Source organism: Dasypus novemcinctus, chromosome 29, assembly GCF_030445035.2.
Source record: "Dasypus novemcinctus isolate mDasNov1 chromosome 29, mDasNov1.1.hap2, whole genome shotgun sequence".
Taxonomy (NCBI): Eukaryota; Metazoa; Chordata; class Mammalia; order Cingulata; family Dasypodidae; genus Dasypus; species Dasypus novemcinctus.
In genome coordinates this window covers 12,788,002-12,812,486 of record NC_080701.1, presented here as the reverse complement: position 1 = coordinate 12,812,486, position 24,485 = coordinate 12,788,002, and the positions used below count along the sequence as shown (strand labels likewise).

Below are 24,485 nucleotides of genomic sequence, written 5' to 3'. Positions count from 1 at the left end.
CTGTTATGGCAAGTAGCCTTTTCTAACCTCACAACTGACATCTTTCCATGTGCCTGGCACATAGTAGGTACCTTGTCTGTTTTTAAAAAACAGTTTCTAGAATGTTGGACTTTCAAATGTAAGAATACTAAAATACAGTCTTTGGGTATACCATCTGTACTTAAAGGGATTTTTAATGTGAAACACACACACATATGCACACAAAACGAGAAAACACTGTGGTAATGAAAACATCACCAGGAGGAAGCCCAGTAATTCCTTCATTTTCTTAAAGAAATTAATTGTAAAAAAAAAAGAGAGAGAGATTGTGGCAGATTTGCCCGTCCAGAACTAAAGTTAAATGAGCCTGGGCCCTGCTGTGTGGCGAGCAGGAAGCTGGTGAGTCTGTGATTAGATGTGTTTCCCCCCAGCTCCACCCCAGATGCTTTCAGGCAAGCAAGCAGCAGGCTCTGCAGCTGACCAGCCCACACCACGCTTAGAAAACCACCAAGAAAAACAAAGCGAGTTTTGCCCAACTTTCATGCAAGGAATGACACACAGGTTCTAAATCTCCCCCCTTCCACCCCTGCACTTGTCCCTCACTGTCACAATTCAGCACAAACACAATGACAGCACACGTGGAAAATAAAAGGCACCCTTTTCATGACTTCAAACATTTTAGACTGTTACCTCTCGTTGTCAGTGGATACCAAATTTCTAAACCATTCCTTTCTAACCACTCTTCCTAGATATCCCCCAGAAGGACTCTCTTACCTCCACTCTGCACTTTGTCCCCCAACTATTCTGCTTACAAGGACGAAGCATTTACAGGAAAACCCCAGAACAAGAAACACAAACACTTACTTGCCAGAGTTGCACTACAATTTTTCTTTTCTTAAAAAAGTGAGTCCAAGAAGTTAATTCCTTGCATACATAATTTTCCCAAAATAAATGAACGTTTTAGTTGATAAAATAAGAAATCCCCTGAAGTGGTGTCCCACCTTCCTCTTTAAAAGCCAGGACCATACACAATCAGTCAAGAAACTAAGAAATACTCACCCCACCTGCATGAGAAACGCTCCATCTAGTTAACGGTGACTTAAGCAGGTTATTTCACCTTCCTGGGTCTCCGTTTCCTCATTTAGCTATGTGTCACTTTCACCTACAATACTATATTACTTTAAAACTGTATCTTTGAAACGGGTTAAAGAAAAATCCCCTTTATAATTCTTTTTCAAAAATGTCTTGGCTTTGTACATATTTATGAGTCCAGTTAAATTTTGGAACTAGCTTGTCGAGTTCTTTTAAAAGCAGTTTGGAATTTTTGTTGGAATTTATTTAATTGGTAAATAAATTAGAAGAAAACTGACATTTTATAATATTGAGCATTCACACGCAGGAATCTATAGTCTGTATTTCCATTTAGTCAGGGCTTTGATGTCCTTTGGCAATACTGCTGCCAAGAATGGTATTTTTATCATTATGCTTTCTAATTGATTAGTACTGCTTTCCTATGCTCATGTGTACAGATTACATATATATATATAAATACATAGTATATATAGCATACAAACACTATAAAATAAATACATACACTAGATATGCATGTGTTTTATCTTTGCATGCTTATCTTGTATCTTGTATAGCTTACCTTACTGAAGTTTGTTAATCTAATTTTTTTTTCAATTAATAATTGTGAGTTTCCTAGACAGAAAATCACATCAACAACAAATAATGACAGTTTGAGCCAAGCTAAAGATGAGGAAAAATATTTCCAAAATATAGTATGAGACAAAACAATCAATATCTTCAATAAAGACAATCTCTCAGAAAAATAAATGGAGAAGATAATCAAGTCATTGAAAACTAAAAGTAAACAGTGAACACATGAAAACGTTAAACTTAATAATGAATACGCACATTAGAATTATGAAATGCCTTGTTCCAACCAACTACTGCAGAGTAATGAAAATAATATCTAATTTTAGAAATGGTATGGAGAAATAGGCAGTCTAATATTCTGTTGATGGTGCTGTAAATTGATGTCTTTTTAGAGGGCAAATTGGTATCATCTATCAAAAATACCAATAACCCTTTCATTCACAAATTACACTTCTAGGAATTTTCACCTCGGACTTAAAGTCTAGAGTTAAAGAGTAAATTGTGAGATGGCTTCTAGTAAAAATTATCTTTAAAGATCCCTTAAATTGTCCAAGGATATGTGGTTTATTTCTTCAAATCCATATGGTAATATGTTTACTGATGTATAAATATCATTAAGAACACATATGCAGAACAAATGTTAGGTTTTCAGTTGCGTAAGAGCATATATGGTTGAATTATAAGTTAAATTAATAAAATGCAACTCCAGTACACTATTAGAAATACCAGCACATAAGTGCCCAAAAATGCTAACTGCCATAGCATTTGTAACAGCAAAGAGGCTAAAAATAACCCCGATATCCTTCAGCAGGAAATGGTTAAAATGTTATGGTGCATCCATACAATGAAATACTATGTGGCTGTTAAAAAGAATGAGCTACAGCTCTGCTATGCACACTGACATGAAAGATCTAAGATTTACTGTCAAGTTAAATCACTTGTATATAAGAAAACATTTTCATCTGCATATAAGTATTTAAAGCATAGAAAATATTCTGGGGGATGCATACGAAACTACAAACTGTGATTGTGTTTCTGGGACAGGGAGCAGGAGTTGAGGGGAAATTTTAATGGCTTGTTGTGTGTACCTTTGTATTGTTTATTTTTAGTCATAAGTACTCATTAGTCTGTAATTAAAAAAAAAAAACACTAGGAGAGATGATCTTTATGCTTCTTTGCAACTTTCTAAAAAGTTACGAGACACAGGTCTGCGAAGGCCCCACACTGAATGCAGCCACTGCTGACATCCGTTATCTGGTGATAAGCAGGGAAGATTCACTGTGAGGTACAGACAGCCAGACAGAAAACAGACGGCGTCCAACCATGCCAAACATTCTGCTAAAAGCTCCATGCCCAGTCATTGTGAAATAGTTTGTTTTGTTTCTATATGGAAGTAAAATATCTGACCATTTTAAACGTTGCAGGGATCACGGAGGCAATAAAAAGACTTTATTGTATTCTTAAATGAAGGGGAAAGAACGCGCGTCTGGACCAAAAGAAAAACAAATGGAAAACGTCAACATCACGAGGACAACGAGGGCAAAGGCGTGTGTCTGGAAGAGCCCAGAGCAAAGAGCACGCTGTTTCCCACAGACCATCATTTACACAAACAAACTGCACGGATGGGGGGCCTTCTCTCCCCTTTATCACTTTGTTTAGTTTATCTGGCCAGGATGATGCAAAACAAAGCCAAGATGAAGCAGGAAGGACAGCCACCCCCCGTGCAGTCCTTCCAAGCGCTACGTCACTAGGACATCTTGAAACTCTGCTCCCTATCAGCCTGGCTCCCCGGGGTTGCCCAATTCTGAAAATCCCACATTGCTCGGGAGCGTGACTCGGAATGTCGCAGAAGGGACTGGTGGAGCGCACATAAAACCCACGCGGCCAACCTCGGAAGCACTTATGTTGGATGGAATCAGGATGCAAGGTGCTTCCTGCACGATCCTCCCAAGGAGGGATCTGTCCTCCCCCAAGGTCCAGAGGAAGTGCAGCCCGGTGCAGCCCGGTGCACAGATGACACGCCTTCCCCATGCCAGGCCCTGCACCAGGCAGGCCTGTGCCCACCCTGCTGCCCCCAGCCAGGCCGTCAAGTGCAGGCCCCTGCCCCAGCTTCTCCCACCTCCCTCAGCTTCTCCCATTGCCCCCAGCTTCTCCCACCGCCCCCAGCTTCTCCCATTGCTTCCCTAGCTTCTCCCACTGACCCCAGCTTCTCCCACCGCCCCCAGCCAGGCCCGTCCCCACCCCCCGTCTTGAGCCCTCCTCTCTTGGACCCTGCCTTCCGTGCAGCCTCTTCCCAGAACCTGGTATCTGACATGGGAGATAATCAATAAAAACGTTGACTGAATAAATGAAAGCAAGGCTGGCACAGCGCAAGGGAAGCAGGGGCAGCTCAGGAGGACGAGAGCACCGCGTCTGCAGGGGCGGGGGTGGCGGGCTGCCTGGGAGAGGGGCTGCTCCTGGGCTATAGGCCGAGGAAAGCACCCTCTTCACAGTTTCTGAAAGGCTCCCCGGGCCGTCCTGAAGGGGCTGGGGCAAAGGTGGTCTCGGGAGGCAGGTGCAGCCTGCAGGAAGCTCTGCAGGTGGCCTGGGAGGGGAGGGGGGGAGGGAGGGAGGGGGAAGGAGGGAGGATGGAGGGAGAGAGGGAGGGGGGAGGGAAGATGGAGGGAGAAAGGATAGAGAGGGGAGGTGGGAGGGAGGAAGGAGGGAAGGAGGGAGGGGAAGGGGGAATAGGGAGGTGGAAAGGGGGGGAAGGGGGGAGGGAGGATAGAGGGAGAGAGGGAGGGGGAGGAAAGATGGAGGGGGAGGGATAGAGAGGGGAGGTGGGAGGGTGGAGGGAGGCAGGAGGGAAGGGGAAGGAGGGAGGGGGGAAGGAAGGGGGAAGGAGGGAGGGGGAGGGAGAGAGGAAGGAGAGAGGGAGGGGGAAGGGTGGAGGGGGAGGACGGAAGGGGCGTCCACAGGCGAGCGACAGGCAGAGCTGCTGGACCTGGCCGCACTGCTTGGAGAAGTGGAGGGCAGAGCCGGGCGCCCCGGGGTCGGGTGGACACGGGGGTCTTTCAGCCGAGAGCTGGGATGTCGGGGAGAGCTGGGATGTCCGGGCCGAGGCCACCACCCGCGGGGCTGCCGAGCGTGAGAAACGAAGACCCAGGACAGGGCGCCCAGGAACCCTCCACTGTAGAGAAGGTCACCAGGAGGGTGCGGAGAGCGAGGAGAGCGGGGACCGCGGGGCAGAGCAGGAGGCTCTCCAAGCAGACCAAGCCAAGGCAGCTCCTGCGGGAGCTTCGTGCCCTTCCTGCATCTGCCCTTCCTGCTCCTTTTCCCTAGGTCCCCAGGATCCTTACTACACCTGCGTTGTGTTATTAATCGGGGAAGGGAAAAAAAACACTTTTTTTTTTTAAAAAAAAAAACCTTGCAAAGATTCACGTTACGCTCTTCCTGTGGAGTCACCCACAGGCTGCCACCCCGGGGCATGGGCCCTGGGTTCTTTCCCTGGGCCTCTCGAAGGATTTGCACTGTCCCATCCATCTCCTCTGGCCAGCGTGTGGCCAATGACCCACCGTCCAGCCCGAGGCCTGGGCTAGCACAGCAGACCTGGCCGGCCCCGCCGGGAGCCCAGTGACCCCGGGTCCCTGAGCACGTGGCCCGAGTGAGCTATCCAGCAACTGGCCCTGCCTCCCTTGTCCCACTTCCCACCACCACCGAGGCCAAAGTTCCTCGGCGCCATCTCCTCCCAACAAGAGGCCGCCCCCAAGCCTGCACACAGATACAGGAGGGCCAAGGCTCACCAGCAATATTTGTTCACTGCCTTGAAACGGGGGGTTGTTTACTTACAAACGTACCTGCTCTGGCAAACACAAGGATATTCTGATGAAAATGACGGCAGCCCACTCAACTGGTAGAGAAGGCCACCAGCGGCTCAGTGCCTGCTGCGCTGATGACTCTAAAACAAAAAGGTCTCATCAAAACACTTCCAAAGGTCAACAAGAATGGAAGAAATAATATTCTTATCCTCTACCCCTCTCTCGGCACAAAAAACAATTTCTGGTACATTTTCACAGCGATCCCTGGTAATACAGCACCCTCTCGGAGTAGGGTGAGAGTAGCTTTCCCTTTACAAATAATTAAAAACCTCAAAATACAGGGGTGATTTTAGATAGCAAGGGATCCAGAAAGAGATGACAGCTTTCCTTCCAGAGAAAGAAACAGGGATCAAATTAGAGCACGGGTTCTTAGCCTTTTGTGTTCCACGGACCCCTCTGCCAGTCAGGTGAAAACTGCAGAGCCCTTCTTTGAAGTTGGAGGGAGGTATTTTTAGGACATTCAACCAGCATCAGGTCTAACAACTACTGTGATTTCGAAGTAGGGAGGAGTGTAAGCGATTTTTCGAGGTATGCAACAACTGTAAAGTGAGAGGAAATGAAAATGACTGTAATTTATTGTACACATTCATACGTGAAGGAAATGCTAGATGCCAGTTAAAGGTCAAAGGAAATAAAGATAATAGGCTGATACTTTCAGTTCAAGCTCACAGACCCCCTGAAATCTGCCCACAGACCCCTGGTTTAGAACCCCTGGACTAGAGAACTGCCAATTAGAAGGGTGCACCCTGCTTAGAAAAGGGAATGGGCTCCAGTCGCACCCCACCAAGGGAAGGTACTGGACAGGAGTACTTTGCAGACCCCTTCCAGCACAAGCCTATGAGAGCAGAAATCTAGTTATCACTTCACTGACAAGGTAGTGTCCATTTCATATTTCATGTCTATTTCATGCAAGGAAAGTGAACCAACTTTTGTGAAAGTCTATTCTGAGTATCTGCGCAATTTAATTCACTGATTTTTTTTTTTAATGGAGCGCTGTTGGAATGTTGTTATCTGCTACCATAGCATAAAACAGAATGCAATTACTTCAAAATAATTCTTAGGGTAAACAGCGTGTCCTTTCCAGACCAAAAAAAAAAAATTAAGAACGTGAATATTTCTATTTCTATAATTGGTTTTGAGAGGGCCAGAATCATGGGGCTGGGGTGCTAAAAATAGGTGTAGTAAAGCTGGGGCCAGCAGAGTACTTGGGAGGCTGGCACTAACAATTAGGAAAAAAGTGGTATCTCCAGTATTAAAATAGGAAATCTGAGCCCATTCCGGGAAGGCTGTCACGGGCTGCGGCGGCCACGGAGCTGGCGCTGGCCGGCTCCCCACGGCGTCTCCCGGCCTCAGTGGACAGCCTTATAAGGCAACCGTGCTGGGAGAGAAGATAAGGACCCTGAGCACTTAACATTTCCAAAGCCTCTACACTTATTAACTCATTAATTCTCAGGTTTTGCTGGGAGAGCCACGCCACCGTCATTTTCCAGAGAGACTGGGGAAGACACAGATACCGATTCAGGAAGGTCCTTTATGGCAAGGTGGGTGAGCAGCTGGCAGCCCCCCCCTTGGGTGCCTGCTTCAGGACTGGGCACACCTCAGTTTTGTCCGGAACTGAGAAAACGCTTTCCTGCTGAAAGTGCAGGAAGGAGGAGGAGGGTTTCTCCGCTGTGACAGTAAGTGAGGAACAGGCTCCGTCCTCCCCAGGGCCCCACAGGGTTTCCGCAAATTCCAACGCTCGACGTTATCGATACCCCTCCAGGAAGAGCCCTGGAGAGGAGCAAGGGGCAGGCGAAGAGCTGGGAGATGTGAGGTGTGCTCTCCCCAACTTTGTGCCTATTCTCCAAGGGGACACATGTCCCTTCGCCTTCATGAATCAACTCAGCAACTGTGATCCTGATCTCATTAGATGGTAAAAATAAAGAAACTTTCGGGAAGTGGATGTGGCTCAAGCAATTGGGCTCCCGCCTACCATATAGAAGGTCCAGGGTTCGATGCCCAGGGCCTCCTGGTGAAGGCAAGCTGGCCCATGCAGTGTGCCGGCCCATGCGGGGTGCCACCCCGGGCTAGAGTACCGGCCAATGTGGAGAGCTGGCGCAGCAAGATGATGCAACAAAAAGAGACACAGAGAGACAATAAGAAACTTAGCATGACCAGGGAGCTGAGGTGGCGCAAGAGAATGGTCATCTCGCTCGCACTCCAGAAGGTCGCAGGATTGGTTCCAGAGCCGCCTAATGAGAATACAAGCAGACACTGAAGAACACAGCGAATGGACATAGAGAGCAGACAATGGAGGGAGGGGGGAAAGAAAATAAATCTTAAAAAAAAAAAAGAAACTTTCAACATCATAGCCATAACTGTTTATTTAAGATCTACATTATATGATATCTCATGACCAGGTGCTGGAAATATAAAATACTAGCAGATAATTTTTTTGTTGTTTTTTAAAATCACTTAGAATGAAAGCTCTGCTAGAATGTAAGTTCCATAACAGCCGGGATCTTAGCGTTTAATGAATTCTTTGAAAAAAAAAAAGTGAGCTCAAGGTCCAAACAGGCGGCGGACTTGACCCAGTGGTTAGGGCGTCCGTCTACCACATGGGAGGTCCGTGATTCAAACCCTGGGCCTCCTTGACCCATGTGGAGCTGGCCCACGCGCAGTGCTGATGCGCCCAAGGAGTGCCGTGCCACGCAGGGGTGTCCCCCACGTAGGGAAGCCCCACGCGCAAGGAGTGGGCCCCAAAAGGAGAGCCGCCCAGTGTGAAAGAAAGTGCAGCCTGCCCAAGAATGGCTCTGCATGCACAGAGAGCTGACACAGCAAGATGACACAACAAAAAGAAACACAGATTCCCGTGCCACTGACAACAGAAGCGGACAAAGAAGACGCAGCAAATAGACAAAGAGAACAGACAACTGGGGTGGGGGGGAGGGGAGAGAAATAAATAAAGTTATTAAAAAAAAAAAAGGTCCAAACACACACATATACAGTTACATACAGATATATATGAAATACTAGATAGCATATTCAGTGTGCTAAATCAATAGCTGGTATAATAGGTTTAAAGCCCCATAAGCTACAGCTAAACCTGGAAGATTTAAAAAATGTAAATACATGGAGAGGATGGAAGAAAACACCAAGCACTGGAAAGTCAGGGTCCCCGAGGTGGAACACCTCTGCAAAAACAGGGCAACCCCCAAAGTGGAAACAATCCACATCCCCTCAATTGATGAATGGATAAACAGGATGCACATACAAACAATGGAGTGTCATTCAGCTATAAAAAGGAATGAAGGCCAGAATGTGCTGCAACATGGCTGAATCTTGAAAACATGCTGATGCCAGACACAAAAGGCCACATATTGCCTTATTCCATTTATATGAAGTGTTCAAAATAGGCAAATCCATAGATCCGCAGATCAGCAATGGCCAGAGGCCACAGGGAAGGAGGACTGGGGAATGACGACCAATAGGATTTCTTTTTGGGGTGAGGAAAATGTCCTAAAATTAGATAGCAGTGATGGTTACACAACTCTGATTACCCGAAAAACTAATACACAAGGGTGAACTTTATGGTGGGTGAACTACACCTCAATATATTAAGCTATTAATTAAAAAAAGAAGAAGGGGGCCCCATTACTAGGCTGGCGGCTGGGCTAGAGGTTCAGGGGAGGTCGTGCATATGGGCAGACGGTGGGCCCTAAGTTTGGAAAGGTGGGTAAGGGCCTGACCAGGAAAGTTCCAAATGTTGACCAAGAAATAACTATTCAAACAAGAGAAATGGTGGAAGGCACTTGGACAGTGCTCTACAGCCTCACGTCCATCAAGGAGCCCCAAGTACTTCAGGTTTTGGAACGCGGAACCTTCAGGAGAGGACCCTGCCACTGGTGTTTTGTTAAGGGTTGACTTATGTCCCTATGAACATGACGCTATTTGGAAATAGGGTCTTTGGAGAGATGATTAGGTGAGCCCTAATCCAGGAGGACTGGTGTCAAGAAAAGGGACATTTAGACAAGGGGACACACAAATGGGAGGATGCCTCATAGCCACGGAGGCAGAGATGGAAATGCAGCAGCTGCCAGTCAAGGTTGCCCAGGCTTGCCCGCAAACGACCCCAAGCCAGGCAGAGGCACGGAACGACTGTCTCCTGCAGGTCTCAGAGGGAGCTCCGCCCTGCGACACCTTGATTTTGGACTCTAGCCTACAGAACTGTCACACAAGGCATTTCTGTTGGGTCGTGTCACCTACTTTGTGTGACTTCGTTACAGCAGCCTAAGAAACTAAGGCAATGTTGCATGGACTTCAAGCAGAAGAGTCAGGTGGGGTTCCAGGTGTCTATTTGAAAGTTCAGACTGGTGGACTGGAAAAGGTGGAAAAACTAGACTGTGGAGAGTGGAAATCAAAAGGGCACCCAGATTTTCTGAACTAGAGGAATCACCTCTGAACTAGAGGAATGACTCACCTCCTTACCAAGAAGTTGCCACATTGTACTGGTCATTGAGGTCTTTGGCAAGTCCCCTGTCTCAAATTCCTCTCTCTAGAAAGGCAGGTACCAGGCACAATAGATCTCTTGATCCCTTTGGCATAAACTCTGAACAAAGAATTTAGGAGAGCAGATTCGACATTAGCATCCTGTGTCAAATGCAGGCTCAGCTATTAACAGTTAACTCTCTGAACCTCAGTTTCTTCATCTGTAAATCAGGGATAATGGTTGGTACATCACAACTCACAATGCTGGAGTAAGGATTAAAGGAATGCACATAAGTAAAGCAACTTGAACAGGGCCTGGAAAAAGTAAACCAGGTCCCCTCATTACCCTTCAACTATAGTTCTCACATCAACCATGCTCATTGTATCACCAGGGCCTAATAAATTACAGTGGCAATTTAATACCTGTAGAATGTCTATATCACTTAGGACCTATATATTTGGTTTCAAAAACTGATAAACAGCCCTGCTACTCTAAACAAGCAGAATAAAGAAGCAATGAGACAGGTGCAACTGTGGCATCTGTGGCGTCACCCAGGAAGTTATGGGGGGAAGAGTGAAAGATAAAAATGCTTGAATGGTCTTAAAACCCTAGGACCCAAAATAATAATAATTTTTAAAAGGCTTAGCATATTAGCATTGGGTTCTGCAGTTGTTAACTTTCTACCACATCTGGACACATCTATCACCTGTGGAACAGGACTGGCGAGGAATCAATGACACTGACAAATCAAAATGCTCTAAAATAACCTCAGATTTCTATCATTCAGTACCTTGATCATTCATTCAAAATGAACAACCAGATAATGCTTCTCACTGCCCTATACATGTGCCACATCCATCCCTACTTCCAAACTTTTATGATGGTGACTCTCCCACCCCAGTACCACTTCCGTCTGATCTATTTAGCTCACACCAGTTCCTCAAGATCCCTCTCATTCTTCCACAAAGCCTGTTTACTCTCGTCCAGCCCGGTCTCTATTAGACAATGTTGGCAATTTATGGAAGATCTCCTATTATTCTCCCAGTGTTTCCTGTAGACCAATACGATAAGAATCTGCTCCAGATCAGTAACTACGCTCAGTACCCAGACGACCAAGTTGTGCCCAGCCTCAGTGGAACTTCAATGCCTGCACCCCACGGCAGTCTTCACCCCTCATCGCTTTTCTCTCCGCCAACTCCTCCACCATCTGTCAACCAGAACCAAGGGCTCAAGGAAAAGGAGGCATGCTTTCATTTTCAAAAGAGCTTCCGGTTCCTTTGAAAACGGTACTACTGTACGCACAAATTTAATATTCCATGGCCTGAATGGGAATTTGCCCTAAAAATACCGTTCAACACTAAATGACATACAAATTCCACTGATGTGTAACCATCGGGATGAGGCAAGGCCCAGGTTTCCAATGACATCTGCTCATTGTCTGGAGTCACACTCAAACAACGTGTGTGTAGGCTCTGGGGAGGGCATGTGCTCCGCAGGAATGCTCTGCTAGCAATTACGGAGGCCCGGGAGCTGGGGTGAACCACGACTGCCCTGCCCCTTGCCCTGCCCACGTGGGGAGAGCTGAGCTCCGCGCCGCAGAGAGCAGTTGGCTCTTGTACGTTGTGGTCATCTGCAGGGGGACAGCCCTGGGAGGACGACAATGCCCCAAAGCGTCCTCAGGCTAAGGATTCTGAGGTGGCTTCACACTGGTGCTTCCTGCCCTCCTCCAACCCACAGGGGAATGCACATGGCCTGCGATCACTGTATTTATGCAGTTCCTTCCAGGCATGCAAGAGGCTAGCCATCCGCCAAAACTTATGCCAAACAGACCGAAGGGTCCACGAAGGTCTCTGTCCTCCATTCAAGGAGCCAACCAGGTGACTGGAAAAGTAGAGCCGTGAGGACAGAGCCATCGGGTCCCAGGCACATGTTTCCACATTGTATGAATAACATCTGTGAAGGGGACGCATCTTACACAACGGTTTAACTGGCAGTGTTGTTACTAGTTCATTCTACAAATGGTGGAACCGCTCCAGTGAAATTCCGTCAGTGCACACAGGACAAGAAAGTACTGGCCTCAGCTTCTGACGTTAACGGCCAGCAGTCAATCAAATACCTAAGATCACAAAATCAGCAGGCTTCATTGTGTTCTGTGAACTCAAGAATGGCATTTCCAGCAAGGGTCTGATGAGTCTTTTAGGGTGTACAGGAGTATCAGAAACATTTGGGAGAGAGAGCTCAAAATGGAGTGTAAAAAAAGACCAATCAGGATGTAACATCCGGGAGATGTGCAGAGCAGACCAGAATATTCATTATGAATCACAGAACGCCATGTGAAAAAACCCCACGGCGAAGTTGCAAACTCTAAAGTGTTTTTAAACTGCAGTGGCCAAGGAGGCAGGAAAATGGAAAACGTGCCTGCTCTTACTCCGGGTGGGAGTATAGGTTAGTGCAGTGGCTGAGAGAAGATTTGGCGATAAAATCAAATGTCTTTTAAAAGAATGTATGCCCTTTGACCCAGAAATTCCACTGCTAAGAATTTAAGCTAAGGAAATCGCGAAGGGTGTGCACGCTAATTGAGAGCTTGGAGGATGTACAGCACTGTTTATATCAAAAAGCTGGAAAAAAACTCCATGCCCAATAAAAAGGAATGGGCTGAACACACAAATGCACTGCCATACTACGGCATGATACGCAGAATTTAAAATGATGCTGCACAACGGAATTCACTGGCATGTGAAGGCACTTACAATATAATGTTACGTGAAAAAAAAATCAAAAACACTAATATAGTATGAACTCATTTTTGTTAAAATATGTGTGTGTGTATGTGTACAGAGAAAAGGACATAAAAGCTAGCAAGGTATTAAAATTGATAGTAGGGGAGGCGGTTGTAGATTCTGTTTGTTTCTGTATTTCCCTTTTTCTTTTTTGCTTACCTTTATTGGGGTGTAAGGGATAATGTAGATTGATTTATTTGCCAATAAGAAAATAAATTCATTTAAAAAAACAAAAACTGAAAAGAAACTTGGGCACGATGGTTTATGACTCTTGATATTCTCAATCCTAAAAATCAAATTTTTAAAAAGCCAATGGATTTGTTATTTTATTTTAATCTCTGAAATAGAAGCAATACATCACTTGTTTCCTCTGGAAAAAAATGGGAGAAATGGCACTACAATTAAGTGCATAACGGGGTTTAACATATGCAAAAGTATTCCAGAAGAAAATCCCTGCTTCACAGAGAAGCTATGCTGTGGCCCACTCGTGGTGGCAGGGAGGGGCTACTACAAATGTCCAGTACAACAAAAGAACTGCATGAATATTCTAGAGTTTTCCATAAAGGGAACACTCCTCAGAGCTTTAGAAGGGACAATATGCACATTCTTTATACCATCCCTATATCAGAAATTTGCTAATTCATAGACTGCAAATTAATCCATTAGGAGTGGGCAGGGAGGTGAGGAATTTATGGCAAGCATTTAGAGGAATAAGATAGCAATTTCGAATTGGAAAATAGGTTTCAGTAAATTCCTCCTTAGGTTTGTGGAGTGATGTCGGAGAAAAATGAACGTGTGGGAGCTTGGTCCAGCACAGAGCTGCAGCTGCGCTTCACCTGGTCTGCTTTCATTACCATAGAAGGGAAAAGAACACGGACTTCAGAGTAATCTCGCACCAAAAAGATTTTCTCGGTTCTAATCAGGACAACAACGGAAACAAGAGCAATTGTCATGTCCAAAGCCTGGGGCATTTTTTGGAAGGGGATCGGGGATGGTTAAAACTTCTCGCATGTGTATTTGTCAAACTCAGAAACTCAACAGTATTCCACAGCCTGGCAGGACTGTGAGTCTTTGCTCCTTCCCCCTTTCTTTTGGTTTTGTTTTGAAGCTACAGAGTCAGAAGGCAAGGTGCACTATGACCAGATGGCATCAGATGCTGGTCCCACAAAGGGCAAGATGCTTCCCTCGGACCACCAGGGACTGTGGAGAGGATGGGTTGACTTCCCACTCTGGGACCACTTCAGTCTGTGTCAACCTTTCCCACCAGTTACGCCAGTGTGAAGAGTTACAGAAAAAGCAGCTGCTGCACCCAATCAACCCCTCCAAACCACCAACCAGCCTACCTCAAGTGTCCCCGGGGTGAATGTCTGGACTTCTTCACCACCTTGGAAGGCTGATACAGAACGTTTTCAGGGCTATTCGCGTCCCTCTAGATACTGGCTAGTTGTACCGAGGTTAAATTTAGAGGGCAGATCATCACTGGTGTTTGAAAATAACATACTTTCAAAATGAAAAATGCCAAATGTAAACTCTATCTAAGATCTCCCAAAGAAATGTGAAGTCAGTACATATTTCCATAATTGTAAATTAATAACGTACTATACCAATGTTTCTCAAATTAAACGTTTTGAAAAATTGATTAAGAAAATGAAAACCTACTCACATTCCAGAGATTGGGATTAATTCTTCCCTGTAAAGTTAGGAATTTCCAATGATCACAAGTCTTTCCAACAATAACTTACCTCTCTTTTCACATTTAAGATGCAGTCTGCCAGCCTATTTACTATTCAAACAAAGCCCTTTCATGATGGAAGAGGAGCGGTGGTAGCTCTAATCTTATCTCTGCGAATTCTGGTAAATATCTGGTGCTTTGGGGGAAGTAAACCCCTGCTGCCCACCCCCAACACCTAGTACCCAAACAAACACATCAGACTGCTTTTGAAAAATAGAGTTACAACAGAAAGCCTAAAAACAGTGGTTTAACCATGTTTTCCTTTGAAAAGATGCTTGTCATTTTCAAGTGTTCTAAAAGTTAAGTCAACCACAAAACCATTTTCAACAAAATGTGTGTTTCTAATTATTGGTGAGAAGATTTATATTCCTGAAAAAAAAAAAAATGGTGTACCTCAAAGAGCAGAAGTTTGTTCCTGGAAATCGGCAAGAACATGTAAAGGCAAAATAATTTTGATAGGACACGACTTTTCCAGCAATATAAACTTGGGATCCTGCTGTTCAGTACTGACAGGAGGGAGAGTCACTTTGAAGACCAATTTACAGGGAATTTACTAGCAAATCATAGCGCCAGAGCTTTTACTTCTGGAGAGAGATGATACAGAACCCCTTTCTACGACTTTTCCCATTCTGGGTTTATTTCCACCTATTTTTGGCAATGGGCTTTTTCACGCAAAAGTTGAAAGCCCAGGTTTTACCTGAATACCGCACTGGGAGTAAAATCCCGCCCAGCCTGTCCCACTGCGGGGACGAAGCCACACGCAGGCACCCCCCAGCCCTCCTCCTCAATCCTGGGCTCACACAGCAGACACCGCCGGCCCACGGCCGACAACCTGCGAGGGCAGGCACCCAAGGAACCGGCTTCTTTCTCCCTCCCCCATCAGAAACCGGCCAGAGCCGAGATTCACTTCCAGCTCCGGTTTTCTGCATAACCAACCCCTCCTCAAAACACAAAGACTCAGGATGAGCCTCCAGGAGCCCTTTTGTTTGGAGCAGGCCATTTCCTGCCGTTAGCTCACACCCAGAAACTCCCACCCACTTCTCAAGGAGAGGAATGGAGTGCTTAGTTTTTTTTTTAAAAAAAGCAACAACAACAGAACTCAGGTATGAAAACCAGGACTTATTTATTTTCAGAGACAGGAGAGAGATTCCAAAATCAAGGACATCACTAATTTTTTATGTTAAAATACCAACTTAACAAACAGGTAAGGTCTGGTATTTTCAGTGAAAAGGTGTAAAACCTTTCCCCCAAAGAGCCTATTTCTTCAATCCTGATGTACATTGGCTGACAAGCCCGCAGGCTACATAACAAGGGGAAATGGAGAGTGGAATGGAAGTGAAAAAATGTTAGGGTGCTGACAATGCACCATCTTTAGTTAGGGACACAGGCTTAAAGGACTTGTCCAAGACAAAGAGTTTAAGTTACTTGTCTCAAGTCGCAGAGATAATAATAAGACCCAGGGAGAGTATTGATGAGTTGGTCAAAAATTGGATTAAAAAACAATAGGTTGTAAGACTATCAGATAATGGATAACGGGAAAAGTTTTTTAAAAGGGTGTGCTCAAGGTCAAGTATTATGACATACACACTATAAACTAGGACACCAAGATGGCCTGTGTTTCTTTTAGGACATTAGTCGGCTCACTTAACAGACACCTTGCTAGGCTGATGCCCAAAGTATGGTCAATTTAGGCTTCTTTCAGCCTGAAACGTCACCCTGCGCTGCTTCCCAGAGAACACAGCCAGCCCCTGCATCTGCCAGGATGACCCAGTGGGCACAACTGGCGGCCGGGGAGTGCCTCGGAAAGGGTTCAGGGAGCACAGGGCAGAAGCTTCCCGGGGCTACCTGCTCAGGTGAATAAAGGCTGGATTCAACTGCCGAAAACCGGCATGACCCAGGACTGCATACCTTCTCAGTGCGTTGGCAAAGGGCAGAGCAGGGGGAGCTGGAGGCGAGCCCAAACCCAAAGGACTGGGGTGCTCCCCTGCCTCCAAAGACCACTGTTGCAGCTGCAAAACAGGACTTCGATTCCTACACTATGAAGTAGCCTGGCCCTACTTTTCCTTAGGCTCATCCTACAGGCTAAAGCCATTTTAGTCCGGATTCCCTGGAATTGCAGTGCTAGGTTTCCATTCCCCCGGGACAGGCGGGAGGGTTCCCCCAGGCGCAGCAGTCCCACTTATCATCCACACACCATTTCCGACTTAAAGGGTGGGAAGAATTGCCGTTGGGGTCAGGGGAGGGGTGGAGCTCCAGAAACCATCATCCTGAAGATGGCAACAACTGAAATTTAATCTGGCCCTCTTGAGGTAGAGGTGGGGAGTGGACATCACCATCCCAGGTCCACAGGATGGAGGAATAGAGTATGGACTAGAGTGGACTTACTGATATTCTACTATGGAACTATTGTGATTCGTAACCGAAGAAATTGTAGCATTGATGAGAAAGTGGCCACGGTGGCTGCTGAGGGTAGGGAGAGGGAAGAAGAGATGTGATGTGGGGGCATTTTCAGGACTTGGAGTTGTCCTGGGTGGTGCTGCAGGGACAGATGCTGGACATTGTATGTCACCAGATGCAATGAATGTCCCATGATGATGAAAGAGATTGTTGATGTGGGAGGAGTGGGGTGAGGGGGGTGGGGGTAATGGGGACCTCTTCTATTTTTTTAGTTTTTTTTTTTTTCTCTTCTATTTTTTGAATGTTAACATTAAAAAGAAAAATTAAATCTGAAGCTGCTCAGACGGGGCTGTGACGACACGGTGTCCCGCACAGGCTTCCGAGGGGAACGGGCTGGTTGGCATTCCCAGCGCTGAACAGGTGACACGGTTACTGAGCACTGCTGGGCATTGTTCTAGGCACTGGAGGTTACAGCACCCAACTGCTACCGCGGAGTCACATTCCAGAGGCACAAGACCATAAATAAGACGCACACAAGGAAATGTCCGTGAGTGAGGAGTGCCACCAGGAAAATAAGAGGCAGGCGACAGTGGCTGGGCTGGTGGGACTGCTTTAGCCGCCGAGGTCCAAGGCCTTTCGGGGGGTGGGACGTTTAGACTGAGATCTGAATGAATGGCAAGACGGAGCCGGCCCTGTACACATCTGGGTGTAAGGTTTTCCAGGAAGAGGGAATAGCAGGCACGAAGGCCTCCAGGCAGGAACAAGTTGGGCAAGTTTCGGTTCCCTATATCAGGGCCGGGCAGCTGCAGCGCCAGAGGCTGTGATCAGGGGCAGCTGAGAGCAGGGGGACGGCAGGGCGCGGCTCACAGGACCCTTGGGTGACTGGAGAATTTTAAGCCCCCAACCTCTGACAAATTCCTTCATCTCTCAGAGCCTCAGGTGTCTCTTTCCTAAAACTGGGGTGATAACATTTCATTTGGTCTATCAAAGTGCAATGTTTAGAGAGGCGCAGGGTAGATCACTGCTAATAAATTCACAAATGAATGAAATCAGCATGTAAAATCGGCAAACGCTTTTATGCATTTGGATTTGCACTTGAATCTGCGGCTCCTCCAATTTTCTCACATAGATTAAAATTGAAAGGGACGTTTCTGTGACAAAAACGGTCTTGTAAGGAAAGCAGGATCGTTTTGTTAACGTTCCAAAGAAAAAAAGGAAAAAAATAGTAAAAGGGCCTCAGCATTTGCTCTAGCAATTCTTTTGCTGGTTTCCGGGAAAAACACTTGGGCATCCTGGCAAGGCTCAGTGAGATGAAGAGTGTCAGAATCAGAGCCCTGGATGATCTGGTCGGGGAGCAGCTGACCGGATTCCAGCACCCCACCGTTCTCGTTCCTTCTCCTCCGATAAGCAGCACTAACCACTGGTTTCAGTCACCCAGCGTCCCTGGGGGAGCAGGCACAGGATGGAGGGACATCCCCCACCCCCAACACATCCTGCAGGCTTGGAGGGGCTCTGTATTTAAAACCAGATGCGTCTTTGGGAACTCACACATTGTAAGTCCTGTAAATCATACATGCTGGGTAAAGTAATGACACTCGCGTAGCACTTCCCCTCGGAGCACAAAGGAAATTCTGGTGCTTCTATAATAAGATAGCACTTTCTAAGCCGCACCTTCTCCCCCAAGGACTTAACTACCCATCTTACAAGGGGGCATCAGAGGAATTTTCACAAAACAGCATCCCGGGGATTCAAGAAAGAATTATTCTTTAATCTCTAGGATTTCTCTTAGGATGTTGGCGATCGGCCAGCATATCTAGCTGATGACATAAAAATTCGGGTAATCGAAGATGACACTAAACTCCAAGTCCTGAGAAAAAAACGATGAATTAAAAGTAAAAGTTGGCCTCTAGCTTATTTCCATGGGTTGGGGAGATGCACCTTAATTTTGAGGCCCTCAGATTTACCATACCTTTACAAAATACTAGGGGCTAACTGAGCAGGGCTAACTGAGCAGGGCCGCCTGGGCACTCCCTTTGCATTTGAGATTTGTGTAACAATACTGTATTACAGCCTGGAATTTGGATGTATCTTCCCGGTGTGCTTGGCATTTACTACCGCCATTTCCTTTTTATCTTTCGCATTCTACATAATGAGCATCAGAATAGTGAAAACCTATGAGAAACACCAAGGCAAGCTGTTTTTTTTTTTTTTTTAAATTTCCAGACGGCTTTCCTTTTGTCACAGCCTGACACTTAGCTCTGAACCGAAAAGGCAGCAAACCTTTGGGAAAGAAGGAATTGAATAATTTAAAAATATGACCCACTCAAGAGATGACTTTGGGCTGCTGGCCATAGGCTCAGTCTGCCCTTTTTCCCTTCTCCCAGTAAAGTCACAAAAGAACAAAGCAATTTGGTGAAATTTTTTCTTATAGCAACAGTGACAGGTATGACCCATCTCTCCAGGCCCCCCAACTTTACTTCCCAAACCCACCTAAGGATTTTACCCTGCGAGGGGCAGGGTTGGGAAAAGAAAAGGTGAAGATGTGCAAACCTGGGAACCCATCATAAATTTTAGAAACAAAACAAATCAAAACAATTTCCTGAGACTTTTGATGAAAGCGAAAAAGTAAATGAGGAGAAATACTATCCATTTCTAAGATTTTTCTTAGCACCCACACCCAGGCTTTCCAATGGATAAGTATATTAAACACTATTATGTTATAACCAGATAGAGTATATGCCATACATTATTATGTTCCTAAATAAGTGGTTTTTTAAAAAAGTAGTTTCCATTTTTCCTGAATTTTTCTGATTCTTCCCCTCCCCCTGTCCATTTTTTTTTTTTAACACAGCTTCAAATCTTAAGTAAATTTTTACTCCCTTCCCTTGCTTCCCTCACAGGTTTCCTGGTTAAGTAGAGCCCCATGGTTCTCTTCAATTTCTACGAATGCCACTGCCATTTAGTGGCACAAAGGAGAAACCCCGGAGGCTTCTGGGTGGCTCCAGGCTTCCCCATTGAGGCCCAAGCACCGAGCCACCCTCTCTGCCAGCCACTGCCTTTTTTTTTTTTCTATATATTTTTTTAATGTTACATTCAAAAACTATGAGGTCCCCGTATACCTCGCACCTCCCTCACCCCACTCCTCCCACATCAACAACCTCCTTCATCATCGTGGGACATCCACTGCATTTGGTGAATACATTTTGGAGGCCTGCTGCCCCACATGGATAATGGTTTACATTGTAGTTTACACCTTCCCCCAGTCCAGCCAGTGGGCCATGGCAGGACATACAATGTCCAGCATCTGTCCCTGCAGCACCACCCAGGACAACTCCAAGTCCTGAAAATGCCCCCACATCACATCTCTTCTTCCCTCTCCCTGCCCTCAGCACCTACTGTGGCCACTTTCTCCTCATCAGTGCTACAATTTCTTCCATTACTAATCCCAATAGTTTCATAGTAGAATATGAGTAAGTCCACTCTAATCCATACTCTATTCCTCCAGCCTGTGGACCCTGGGATGGTGATGTCCACTCCACCTCTGTATCGAGAGGGGGCTTAGATCCCACAGGGATGATCAGCCACCGCCTCTGAGACCAGAAGAGTCTCCACCAGTGGCCTCGCTGATCTTCCTCATCAACCCTTTTCCCTCCTCCACTGGGGCCTCCTGGAACCCCACCTCTGCTACACAATCCCCCCAGCATGGTCAAGGGTCCCCAGCGTGGAACGCAAGCCCCTCCATCATGCCCCCCACCCCGTTTCTCTCTCTCCCGTGATGCCTTGCTCGCTTTTCCCAGAAGGTCCTCTGAAGCCCCTGTATGTTCAAATAGGGTTCATCCCTTCCCAGGCCACCTTCTCACTTTCTCAGTCCTCTCCTCACCGGGAAGATCTGTTCCAACGTCACCTCTTCCTTTGTGCTCCTCTGGCACGGCTTCACCACCCTCTCCACCTTGCAGAGCTGGCTGCGATCCCAACTTCAACGACTACCTCAGCTTGAACACCCTGCTCTAACAGCCTTGTTAGATTCCACGGGTCCTCGCCACGAAAGGGACCACAAAGAGCCACCACCTGCACATCAAAGTCCTGGCTCCTTAACTCAGTGTCTCATCCTAACAGACCTCCACAGGCTAGTGAAGGGGGTGAAATGAGATAAATACAAGGACAGGGCCTGGTCGCGGTAAACACTCCGCACAAATCGGTGGTGATGAGTTCTTGAGGGGATGCAGAAGAGCATTTCTGAAAAATCTGCAGGCTCGAATGTTTCGTGTTTGCCTTTTTCTGCCATGGGCAAAATGAGCAAACTGAGCAACTGGACCCTGATTCCGAGTATTTGCTCAGCTTCGGGTTCCAGGTTGTATCAAGCAGTGCTTCCCCTACCATCGACACCCCCCCCACACCCCCAAAATAGGTGAGGACAAGGAGTTACATGTCCCATGAGATCACCCGCTCAGGGGCAGGCGGTCCTATCGGTGTTCAATATACCTGGTCCCAGGTGGCCCCCAGCCCCCTGAGCCACTTTGGTCACCGCTCTGAAGATTCATTCTCCTCATTCCTTCCTAAGTTTTTTTCTCAGACCAAAGCAAGCATGGTTCTGGGAGGAGCATTTGCATTCCCTTACCCTCACCCCCCCGGCAGACACTAAGGTGCCAAGTGAAACTGAACACAGACATTCCAGAACGGCTGTCACATCAGCAGGCCTGCTGGGGAATGCGGGGGCTCCCGGCTCGTCCACCTAACCAGGGCTTCTGGAAGCCGGGGCCAGAGAGGTCAAATCAGCTCCACCGCAAAAACCAAACCGGCGGTGGAAACCCCACTGCCCTTCGGAGGAGCAGAGGAGCAGCCCCCCGTGGACAGTGGCTGCCTGAGGGTGCTCATCTCTGCATCAAACAAAATACCAGTGACAGGGGACAGGTACTGTCCCCGGCTGGTTCACCCGGCACTTCCCTCAATCTCCAAGGGGCCCTCGATATTAAATGAGTGGCCGCAAACCCTGGCTATTTTATGTTTCTAAATTTATATATGTGTCCAGAATTATCTGTGTTGGAACATACCCGGTGGTGAGGGATTTTATTCAGTTAGGTGTTGAGTAATGGGAATACTGGTATGAGATGACGCAGATTTTTTTTTTTAAATACATGAAAGAAGGTAGTGATCCAAGAGTTAAATAAATGAAGACACAGAATGTAACGTCTCCTGGAATTTGGGGGGACAGGGTGTCACGCCTTGGGATAGGGCGTACAGGTGAGGGGAGGCGGCCACACATAGGCTTGACACTTGCATCCTGCCTTGAAAGCAGCTCAGGCTAGATGAAGAAAACAGAAGGAAGTGGTGGAAAGCTATCAGCACCTGTCTCTTGACACAAATCATTTGCCCAGGACGGACGTACAAAAGGATCTGGGGCCTGAGAGAACCCAGCAGTATGGAGTAAGGAAGGGTTGAGAAAGGACATTACAACAGGGAGAGCAGCTGAAGCTACTAAAGCGACCCAGGATAAAAGAATGAATGAGCCGCACATGGTGAAGAAAAGGCCGGATTGCTGCAAAAGACTAAGTGAATGGAGGAACCCAATGGTTTTGTGGCACCTACAGATACCGCAGGGAAATTGAGTGACATTTCCAAAGCAAAGAGACATTAACTTCTTTTTGTTCACACGCTCACTTTAGAAAAATCAGACGGCACTGAAAAGTATCAGATAGTAAATTATCTGCAATCCACCAATCAGATAGTTTGATAATGGGTTTTATGCATAGTTATTTTAAAGAACTGGCATCAGACAGTATAAAACTTCTTAATGTGCTCTTTGCATTTAATGTTATAGCATGAGAATTATCCCATCAGTTAAAATATGGCTTCAAATATATGACTTCTAATGGCTGTACCATATTCTCTCTCACAATTTATTTAACGATTTTCCTGTGTTGGACATAGAGTATGATCTTTCACTAGTATAAACTACTCCTTAATAATATTCCTGTAAATAGATCTTTGTGCATGCTTATTATTTTCTTACAGTAAACTCCCCAAAACTACCGAATCAAAGGGCATAAACATTTTAAAAGTATAATGCTAAAATTCTTCAGGAAAGCTCTACTAATTCATATCACCATTGCAGTATACAAGAGTTACTATTTCACCGCCCCATCATCAGTACAGAGCACTTCCATCCTCAAAGGAAAAATTAATATGAACCTACAAAAATTATCCGAAAGCATCTCCAAAAAGATCCTTTACCACATCCAATTAGCCATCTAAAAAAACAAATGCCACTGGACCAAAAGGTGACTGCATGTGCACATAAGAGTATATTAGGAAAATTCTAAAACCACCATTGGAAACATAACTCAATGTGCATGTTGTACTGGCAACAGTCTTGCCACATTCATTTTCCTATGAGGTCACCATATTTTCATCCAAAACACTGTCACCAAATTCTATTCTATGGTTGAAATATAAGTTTATTGTATTAGATTTGATTTGAATAATAGAGACTCCAAACTTGGTTAAATCGTACTAAACCACTATGTACTTTCCCGAAGTCACAATGTAGATTAATCTTAATACTCAGTGAAAACCCTGAGGTTGCTGTTATCAAACTGACAGGGTACCCTTTATCTGTGCCAATTACAACCAACTATTTTCTTTATGCCCCAGTATTTTGGCAAAATTGCTAAGCACTCTAAAAGGAGGAATGCAAAGTAAAGGTTTGTGTTAACCTCTGAAGAACTGACTACGTGATTTCTCCCCAACATCTGCCAAACATCTTTTCCATCAATATTCTGACAGTGCCAAGTTTTTTGCTTTTTCAGTCTTATTTTAAGCACAAGTCAGTATAGTCAAAATGACTTAAGGAGAAATTACTCTAACACCAATGCCTCAACATAATAAAATGCCTTTTAGAAACGATCTGTAATCAGCTGAAAAGCACCCAATGCCGTGGATAAAAGTCAAATTAAAACCAAATTACCAATTTAACAGATTTCCAAAAAAAGAAATTTGTTTGAAAACTTCAGTGGCAAACAAATCAATTTTTTCTTTCTACTAGAATATAAAGTCTCAGTATATTTGAATATATTAAGATTTAGGATAACCGGTTAGGTAAGACAACTAATTATGAACCTACCTACATTTTTATTGATTTAATAACTGCCAAAGGTGTTTTAAAGAGAACACTATATGGTCCAAAATAAAAGGCAAATTCTAGGATTTTATTAATTGTAAAATTATATAAAAAATTAAGAGGCCCTATCCATACACACAAGCCTTATAAATAAATCACCAATTCCAATAAAAATCTCAACAACTAGTTTTTCTTTATAGGGACAATCTTTATAGAAACACATGTATAACACACTAGAAACCATAAAGCCAGATTTATTATCTCTCTTATGCAGCTGGCTAGCCAAATCTTAAAATTATTTTTCCTCAAGGTTTTAAGTGCTATCCGAAGTGGAAGTAGGTGAACTGCCCAAGTCCTCCAAAATTCCCAGCCCTGAAAAGCTGCAGAAATCGTCCTAAATCCTAGGCTGTCCACTCCATACAGCAGGCACCAAATAAGCGTTTCAGCATCATTGCTTCGGGTTAGCACTGGAAGCTCTCAAACAGGGCTGAAA

At 45.6% G+C, this 24,485-nt stretch overlaps 1 protein-coding gene across 12 annotated transcripts in view; it reads right to left on the bottom strand.

Moving 5' to 3' along the window:
* Positions 1-24,485, bottom strand: part of RBPMS (RNA binding protein, mRNA processing factor) — a 164,170-nt gene that overhangs the window by 135,409 nt on the left and 4,276 nt on the right. Inside the window, exon 1 of one of the 12 annotated variants that reach the window (XM_004475156.5) lies at positions 9,958-10,045. The exons of the other annotated variants lie outside the window; for them this stretch is intronic. Within the exon in view, the coding sequence (XP_004475213.1) occupies positions 9,958-9,993 (36 nt within the window). The 5' untranslated portion in view covers positions 9,994-10,045. Of the gene's footprint in view, positions 1-9,957; positions 10,046-24,485 lie in introns of those variants that run through there. 12 annotated transcript variants of the gene reach the window in all.